At 41.8% G+C, this 9490-nt stretch overlaps 1 protein-coding gene across 3 annotated transcripts; it reads left to right on the forward strand.

Moving 5' to 3' along the window:
* Positions 1-61: 61 nt before the first annotated feature.
* On the forward strand, positions 62-8965 carry b4galt3 (UDP-Gal:betaGlcNAc beta 1,4- galactosyltransferase, polypeptide 3). 3 transcript variants are annotated; one of them, XM_067592369.1, is made up of 8 exons: positions 62-357; positions 939-1050; positions 1136-1693; positions 1853-2088; positions 3584-3774; positions 3880-4002; positions 4913-5017; positions 5567-8965. In XM_067592369.1, exons 3-8 carry the CDS (start codon positions 1411-1413, stop codon positions 5922-5924), a joined length of 1296 nt encoding a protein of 431 aa, XP_067448470.1. In that variant the 5' UTR covers positions 62-357; positions 939-1050; positions 1136-1410; the 3' UTR covers positions 5925-8965. The 3 variants fall into 3 exon arrangements, with proteins under 3 accessions (XP_067448470.1, XP_067448472.1, XP_067448473.1); XM_067592371.1 differs by having other exon boundaries at positions 62-255; XM_067592372.1 differs by lacking the exon at positions 939-1050.
* Positions 8966-9490: the final 525 nt, after the last annotated feature.

The following is a 9490-nucleotide window of genomic DNA, read 5'->3' on the forward strand; positions in this document are numbered from 1 at the left end:
TTTCCATTTTCAAAATTGCCGCTCAGTGCGTCACCGCGGTGCGCCCCTGCCCATCTGGCTCAATGATACAGCCGTGTTTCGGCGAGGCAGAGCGCACTTGCCTGTGTTGACACTGGGTGGATATGCGGCGATGCTCTTGCGTGTGAAAGCGTCTGCAGCCGTCTCTAAACAGCTACGGAGAGATTTCGCCTCAGATGAGAGATTAGGAGGAGGAGGAGGAGGAGGAGGAGGAGCGACCAGCATCAGGAAAAAACGGTAGGCCTATCTTTCGGTCCATCGCGTCTACTTGGTGGCAGCGGCCCGTCGATTCTCAATGGAAGCCGGGGGATGGATTTGAAATGTCGCAGGGATGTGCTGGTGAGTCGGCTGGTGCAACAGAGCTTGTAAACAGCCTAGAATTAAAATCTGAGAATTAAGAAGCAGCTTTTGTGGACGACAGGTGAATTCTTGTACCCAGCGATCCTCTCGATTAAATGTTATCGATACATTTTCGCTTTAAAACACACGTTTTCCTGTATAGGCCTAACGACAGATATTGGTAGGCTAATCAACTGGATGGAAGGCTCCCTGTATTGATAAACGTGGCGCTGTTTCAGCTGTGGTCTGATCTGTTTTTGGTAGTTATCATATTTTGTTTCCTGTCTTATGAAATTCATCAGCAGCATCCAATGATAACGGCAGGGTTTGCTACTGCATTTAATTGTTTGGAAAAAAGGGGGAACTCTGATGTTGGATTAATTTGATCTGCAGGCATGAGCCTCTCTTCCATATAGTATATGCCCCATGGAAATGTCACTGCTGAAAATAAGCCATTCTAAATAAAGAAGCAAACATGACATTTGTTTGTAGCTGCTTGTCATTCCCCGGCTTATTTTAGCTTACAGTAGACTACACAGTGGTGCTGAGACAAATCTGCTGGTGCATTTTTACTCCTTCAGGTCTTTTTTTTTTAACGGAAAGCATGATGATGAAAGGAGGAAGAGGAGGAGAGAGGTGGAGTGAGCCCTTCCTGGCCCAGGGCAGGATTTAATTAGTCTTGTGTAAAATAAGGTACCACATCACGACTCATGTAATACAATAATAATGACTAGCAGTGATTGTCTTTACCAACAATAATTTCCTTCTTCCTTCTCAGTGATATCTGTGGTCAGGAGGTGATGGCAGTGCTGACTGAGCTTCACCACCACTACTACCCATTCCTAACGATGGACAGCCCCTTCCTGCACGCCTGAGCCTGCACTCAGCGCTGCCTCCTTCCCCTCCTCTCCTTCTGCCTCTCCTTGCTCATTTCCCATCTCTTCCTCCACCCTCCTCACCCAGCTGCCACTTGCTTCCCCCCCCCCATCGCTCCTCCCATCCCTCAATCCATCCAATTCCCCCACGTGCAATTTCACCGTATCTTACTTTACTATGGCGTGCTGTGGGCGCTCTCTGGACTCCCCATGCACACTAGCCTTGCTGGTGGGCTTCCAGTTTGCTTTTGTGCTCTATTTCTCCCTTGGGGGCTTCAAAGGACTTGTGTCTGTCCTGGTGCACACCACAGAGCCGGAATTTGATTACTCTCGACCCCACGACGTCTACACCAACCTCAGTCATCTGGGAGTGCCGCCTCCCCCTCCTCGCAACTCCGGCACTGGACCCCCTGCTACCGGACCACCACTGAAAGACTGTCAGATCCCCTCCCCGCTGCTGGGTGAGTGAGAGAGCAGGGCTAAGTGTATGCTGTTATAGGTAACATATGTGTATACTGCACAGTCACAGTGAACGATTGCGTGGTAATTTGCTAAACTGTTGGTCGGACAAAAGCCAGACAATCAATATCACTTCAATGATCACTTTCTTTTTCCTCCAGTTGGACCTGTGTCTGTGCATCTTTCCTCTCCTCTGTCACTGGAGGATATCAGACAGAGGAACCCGTTAGTGATGCCAGGCGGACGCTACCGGCCTCCAGATTGTGAACCCCGCCACCACACTGCGATAGTGGTACCATATCGGAACCGGCAGACCCACCTCCGTGCCCTCCTCTATCACCTCCACCCCTTCCTGCAGAGGCAGCAGATCCACTACAGCATCTACATAGTACAGCAGGTCATTTGATTTGTGAAAATGTCCCTGGCAGTATGTTTTTCATTGTGTTTCTCTCCAAGAGCAAAAGCATATTATTGTGCTACTATAACTCATTGATAAACTCATTGCATTAACATTTCATACTGTGTGACACTGGTGTATACTGGTGTGTCACAGATGTAACACACATATTCTTGGCATACTATTAACACAAATATATCACTAATGTACTACTGTTGTTACCATGCTGGTATAACATCGGTGTAATACTGGTATAACATGGTTATATTACTGCTATAATGCTGCTTGGCAGTATTATTTTTATTACTCTCACTCTTTATTGGTGTTATACTGGTGTAATACCTCTGACAGAGGAAGTTAATCAGTGAATGCTAATTGTTAAAGGATAAAGCTGGCAATTTTCTATTTTTCTTTAAACTAACAATGAACTGATCCTACTTACAAGTAAGTGAGTAAGTGTGTGTATCCAAAGCCTGATAAATCTTATTCGTCTGTGCTGTAGAGTTTCATTTTATCCAAAAAGTTAAAAACACGTCTGTGAGCCACATTGAGGCACTGGGTGACGTATTCCTTTGCTACAAAGATTATGGTCATGGCAATATGTTTAGAAACGGCTCCAAAGAGTAATAACAACAATCACTTTTTTTGTCTCCAGAGAGTAGTTCCGTGTACGGCAGATGCCACTGAGCTGTGCAGGAACGCAGTTCTGTTTACAGTGTTTCGCTAGCTTGTTGTGCTACATATCACAACCTCTTGGCTTTGTGCTACATTGTAAATTTCTCAAAAAACTTCAGTACAAAGTCAAGAAGTTGTGATATGTAGCACAACCAGCTAGTGATGATAATTTTGGTGGTGAAGGAACATGTTACCCAGTGCAGCGGTGTAGCTCATTGACGTGTTTTTAATATTTTTTGGACAACAATGGAGGTTTGTGGCACAGAAGAATTCAACATATCAGGCTTTGGATACACGGACAGTACTTGTAAGTACAATGAGTTCATTGTCTGTTTGGCTCTCCACATGAGATTTGTTGACAATAAGAAAAATATAGAAAATCACCGGCCAAATTCTTTAATTTATAATAATATTATAATCTAATTTCTCATTTATTAGGATTCCAATTAGCTTCATTAAAACAGAAGCTATTCGTCTTGGGGTCCACAAACACCACATTATTGCACAACTTTAAAACTACAGTAATTATGCCTTAATGTGTGTAGCCAGCATTCCTGGGCTACCATGTAGAAAAATTGTAACCATAATAACATATGATTGCTGTTCTTCTTGTCAACAGTAAAAAATGTGTGCTCTCCCAATGAACTTATTGTCGGCTCATTTTGATCATCCTACATATTATCAGTCATACTTTTTGACCGCAGAGTGACCTCAAATTGTGTTCCTTAGCCATCAGAATGAGTGAATGAGCTCTTAAGACATGTTTTAAAATGAACACATTCCTGTGTGTGTGTGTTACTTTCTCTGTTTACGACTGCAGTGGGGGAATGGTACTTTCAACCGAGCCAAGCTGCTGAACGTTGGTGTGCGGGAGGCCCTCAGAGATGAAGATTGGAGCTGTATCTTCCTGCACGATGTTGACCTGCTGCCTGAGAATGACCACAACACCTACACCTGCCACAAACAGTTTCCCACACACCTGTCTGTGGCCATGGACAAGTTCAGATACAGGTAGACGCACAGAGTGAATTTGTGTGTTGATGTGACTTCTATATAAAACGCATTGCCCTGAGACATTATTTTCAAGATTGTACATTGGTGATGTGACCCTCCCAGGCTGCCGTACCCACAGTATTTTGGTGGGGTGTCTGCAGTGACCCCAGACCAGTATATGAAGATGAATGGCTTCCCTAACCAGTACTGGGGCTGGGGCGGGGAGGATGATGACATTGCTGCCAGGTAAAGAGGATGAATGGAGCACACACACTGCATGATGACAGAGTGAACTGTAAACTGCATGTGACACGTGCGTGGGTGTTCAGCATCAGCTCTACATGCTCGGCCATTTCAACCTCTCTACTTCTTGTGCTTTTTTTTTTACTGTCTTTTACTCTACTCACTCGTCCTTTTCTCATGTTTACAGTTTCAGTACCACATGTTTTCCTTTTCTTTAACTTTTATTTTATGTGTCTTAACATCATTTGTCATCTTCACGTCCCCTCCCACCGCTGTGGCTTTGCTGTGTGTCTCTTGGAGTGGGCTCAGTGAGTATGTTCGCATGGATTAACTAGCAGAGTTGGGCTGGGCTGCGTGCTTCGGAGTTTTCAGGCAGTTTTCCGACTCCTCTCACTTCTATGCTGCGGTCCCCTTTCTCCGCTCTCTGGCTCCTCTAACATTTACCAATCTCTTATGGCACTGAATGCATCAGATAAATCAAAATCCAGAAGCTTGCACAAAGCAGAACTACATTAAACTTTCTGTAATATTTTGCCCTTTGTGCGTGATGTTTGCAACTTGAAAAATGTATCATATATATATAGGACGATCACAACATTAGTTACATGTTTTGATTGCCTTAGATGACTGGAGTGGTACACAAGGACCAGAGATGGGAAAAGGGAACCACAAAGTTTTCCACTGCCTATAGTTCACATAGAAGTATGTTATTCTCATGAGTCACCCACAATTCTCTAGATACTTAGATGGAGTAGTGCTATTGCTTTGAGTAATAGAAAATCGCATGAATAGTAAAGCACAAGGCTTTGTTGATCTAATATTATTCTGACGCAGGGATTAAGTTTCTCAGATTTATGCTTTTGATTGAGAATCTGCTGTTTCTGCTGACTCCTGTTGTGTGCTCCCTATCCAGAGTGCGTCTGTCTGGCATGAAGATCGTACGCCCTCCAGTGGCCATTGGTCATTACAAGATGATCAAACATAGAGGGGACCGAGGCAATGAGCAGAACCCACGCAGGTACAGATGGACACACACACACAAAAATGATGTAGAGACTTTAGTGGGATATTTTTAAACTGTAAAACGACAAATTACATTTGACACTGGCAAATTAACACTCATATTACAACACTAGCTTTTGTCCTGGCTTCATTCCCGTTGCTAGAGACAGGCATCAGAATTATTGTCCTCCCCTCGTTGGCTTAATCTTTTCCATCTCCAACGCCCCTAGCATGTTGAGTTTTTCCAATAATGGTTGTTTAATTTTTTTGTTGACAGGCTGTTGCTGTTATGTGGGGTTGGCAATTTTCCTTTGCTGGGTACAACAATTAGTTTTCTCATTATTTTTTTTTCCTGCCCATAATGCTTTGGAAAGACTTTACTGATTATGAAAACAAGATCCTGCAAACCAGCTGTAGTGCCACAAGCTACATTCACATGGAAATATATCTCAACTATAATAAACCACCACTGTTCTTCAATGCCAGGAGCACTTTATTAACTTTTATGGAGAGGTTTTTTTTTTCATGTGGCACTGTTAAAGCTTGACCCTGTTTGTCATTGTAGATTTGACCTTCTGAAAAGGACAAGACTCAACTGGCGCTCTGACGGCCTCAACTCTCTGACTTATGAGCTCCTTTCCAAAGAGCTGGAGCCCCTCTACACCAACCTCACTGTCAACATCGGAGAGGATCCCCATCTACCCCCGGGGAAAATACCCATTCCTGTAAAAACAACAACCCCTGTTCAACAACGTAGCACCAGCAAGACCGGAGGCACAGCCAAACAGGAGAAGAGTGGTGAAAGCAAAGGGGCTGTGGCAGCAAATATCACTGTGGCCAAGCCGGATGGTGTAAAGACGAAACCTGCCGAGTCAAAGGCAGCAAATCAAACAACACAGGAGAAAACAGGTGTGATGAAATAGAATGAAGTGTATAATAACAGGACTGCATCTTATCTGTAGCATAAAGTGGCTTCTCCTTTCACTTTGATCTGAAAGAAAAAAAAATGAAGGAAAGCAAAGTGTAGATCAGTTCTGCTGTTGGACTGAACCGTACACCAGTTTTCCGTGTCAGTGCAGGTTCAAATTGAAGCAATGGAGCAAACGAAGAAGCCACTTTGTCTACAAGGGTGCATTCAGGAAAACGACTGAGTCACCTCTTCTTGGTTTATCATCCACTGAATGTGACTCTGGCGGTGACTGATATGAGTCTGTGGTCACAAACATAACTAGGCTGGGACCAACAGAAGAAAGGCGAACACCTCAGTCGTATCCAAGTAGAGTTGCAAAACAAACTAAATGAAAACGAGGCAGCAAATATATAAATCTCTGCTCTTCTCCAGACATTGCAAGTTGTAAGCAACCCATCTGCTGCCAGCAGACCTGCAGCTTCATCCAGTCTGCTCCCAAAAAAACTGCTGCTGTCAGTCCACCCCCACTCCACGGTGGGTTTGTGTTTCTGTGCCTTCTCTCTTTTATGCGCATTTTATAGACTGGTATAGTTGCTTTTAGACACTGACCTGGGGTTAATTTTATCTCTCCTGCCTTGTGGCAAACATATAAAAGCAGGGAGGCTAAAGCTGATTCTAGGTCAGAACAAATATTTGTTCCAGGACTGCCGTTTTATATTTGTGTACATTGATCAAGCGCTGACCAACTCCATAGTTATCAGACAATTCTAGAGTTTATATTTATATAGAGAGACTTCTTTATTTGTTTACTGGTTTGTTTTACTTGTCCTTCCTTACAGTCTGGTGCCTCTCTCTCTGAGTTTTAGTTTCTAGACAATCAAATCATACGGAAAGATAACTGTATTCAACCACACAAAGTGAGGAAATATTATCATGACTATCTTTATGCCTGTCAGATAACCATACATTTAAAATGGCATGATAGTTGTTGTCGAGTTTGACTATATTCTCGATAAATGGACAGACTTGTGCTTCTGATATTATCTGTGATTTTATTATTTTTCTTTTAGATTAGTCAGGTATGGAAAAAAGCAAACTTACAGACAATATTTAAGGCACATGACTACACATTTGCAAGTTTCAGATTGTGTTTTAATATCAAAAGTGGTCATAGTTACAATAAATCACTGTGTATAGATTTAGGTCAGCTTTTTACTAGAAGGTCTGACGTATTCACAGAGGGTCTTTCAGTGTATTATGAAAGGCCCAGATGCATCTAAGTGTATAAATGAGTGTCTGCCTCTCCTTGTCTTTCTTCATTCCCTAGAACAAAGCTTTTGTGTCTTGAAGGAAAGGAGACAAGGAAGAAGGAAAAGACAGTGTAATAGTTTTATTCTGAGGGCTGCCAGATCAGGACATGCATGTAGGTCATTTTTATAGACAGATAAATTTATCTAAAAGCCACTTACTTTCTCCGACATTCAGTTTATTTTCCACATCAGCCATTTGGGAATGTATCATTTTGAGTTGTCATCCTAGTTGACCTTTTGCGGAGGGAGAGTTTATCAGGTGAGGTGCTTAGTTTGTGGAGGGGGACTTGAATCTGACCACTTGTAGGCTGTAGGGTTTCTTGCTGCTATTTGACTAGGGAAATGGTTAACTGTATAATCGCATAGCTTGAAAAATGACGTAACACAAATGTTGTAACACAGATTTTATGGTGTGGAATTGTGTTCTATCATACTAACAGGTAATGTAGTACTAATACTAATTTGAATGTATGTAATTTATTGATTTATTTATTGAGTCACTCATAGAGCTAAATGCGCAGAATTCTAAAGTGATTTTTGCAGTGTGGATGTGTTTTAGTGGTTGAAGCGCCCATTTCCATTGTAGAGCAGATTATTATCCCTTTACACCATATCTCCACGTTTCTTATGTTGACACGGTGCCTCATGAAATGAGTCCATGTTATGCATAGATTGAAGGCACACTGCTGGGTTATACTGTATGTGAGCGCCCTCAAGTGGCATTGTCTGGCATAGCGCCAGCCAAGAGTAACCAAGGACTGAATGAAACTGCAGTGTTGTGACATGAATGTTAATCATGAACGTTGCCCATTCACAGGTTTCAGCCAATCAAATCTTTGCATCACATTGTGTGGAGGGTTTCTCATTTGCATAGTATCACATGATTGATCTTGCCAGCTTAAAGGTGTAGAACAACTCTGAATTTTACTGGTTAAGAGAATGAAAAACTACATGGTGAGAGTTTTATGAATGGATATAGTTTTATAGAAGGAATCTATGTTTATTTATTGAGAAATATTACCTGCTTGAAACAAAGAGTGCTGTACTAACAGATTGTCTTGACGGAGTTCATAGAGAGACAATAAGGCCTAATGTCTTAGCTTTATACAAAATAATCATTTAGTTGCATATCAATATAATATATATCCACCATTTATCATACTGCCAGGGACAATGCCTATGACATGAAGCAGTGACACACTGAAAGCTTTTAAGGGCGTTATGTAATCTCAGCAGATTAATCAGCAAATTGTGAGCTTACCTGAAAATTGTTCTATATTTAATAAATAGGCTAGTTTTTATAAAGGATGTTTCGCATAAGTGTTGGAAATATATGCTGTGTAGTTGAATGCAAATACAGTAATCAGGATTGGGTCTTCATGGTAACATTTTTTTTTTTAATTAAAAGATTTAATTTGATCATGAGGTCATTCTGTCATCAACAACATACTTTTGAGAACATGATTGTTGAGAAGCACCCGACCTGAAAGATGGGATGTTGAGAACTGGTGAATACGTTACATCACTGATAATGAATGACCATGATATTTGCATCAGTATTCTTATTTACTGACCTTCTCTTTAGGATGAAAGATTCTGTGTCTCTGTGTGTGCCTGAGTGTGTGCATGTGTGTGTGTGTAGAGAGCAAGGTCAGCAAAAAAGGCAACAGAAGCATTAACTGTGATGGACACTATTGTGACAGAAAGCAAGTATGTAAACCAATAAAACACATAATCAAACATATGTCTCTTTCTATGTTTTTTTTTTTTATCATTAACTTACCAAACGCAACTCATGCAATGGCATAAATGTGGAGCTACAAATAATTATATAAACACTATACTATAAATACTCTTCAATACTTACAGTGATTACCCTTCCATAACACTTCAGGCCTCTTAATGAATACAGGCTTTAGCGCTGCTCCACCAGCTTAAACATTGCAGAGATGCTCATGCTAGCTGGAAGATTAGCAGTCATATATCATCATCAACACATGCTGTAACGCATCTGAAATGGCACTAACCTGTTACGTCACGCTGTGTGTTGCGAGCTGTGGTGTTATGTGGGCATAAAGAGCAGGATTAAAAAGTTGGATATGAGATCATACCTATAAATAGACAGTAACCCCCAGCTCTGTGTGTTCGATCTGTTTCATAATCTCAAATTGTGTATGACTCACCAAGAGAAGGCCAAACACAGATTCATGAAATGGGCGGACAAAAAGAGCACCTCACCGATCAAGTGCAATACAGACTCCAGCCTCAA

The sequence above is a fragment of the Thunnus thynnus genome, chromosome 6, assembly GCF_963924715.1.
Source record: "Thunnus thynnus chromosome 6, fThuThy2.1, whole genome shotgun sequence".
NCBI classification, from domain to species: domain Eukaryota; kingdom Metazoa; phylum Chordata; class Actinopteri; order Scombriformes; family Scombridae; genus Thunnus; species Thunnus thynnus.

Coding starts and splice junctions, on each gene's coding strand:
- b4galt3 (XM_067592369.1), top strand. CDS start 1,411: ATGGCGTGCTGTGGGCGCTCTCTGGACTCCCCATGCACACTAGCCTTG. Junction 1,694..1,852: donor GATCCCCTCCCCGCTGCTGG/GTGAGTGAGAGA, acceptor TTTTTCCTCCAG/TTGGACCTGTGTCTGTGCAT. Junction 3,775..3,879: donor ATGGACAAGTTCAGATACAG/GTAGACGCACAG, acceptor TGACCCTCCCAG/GCTGCCGTACCCACAGTATT.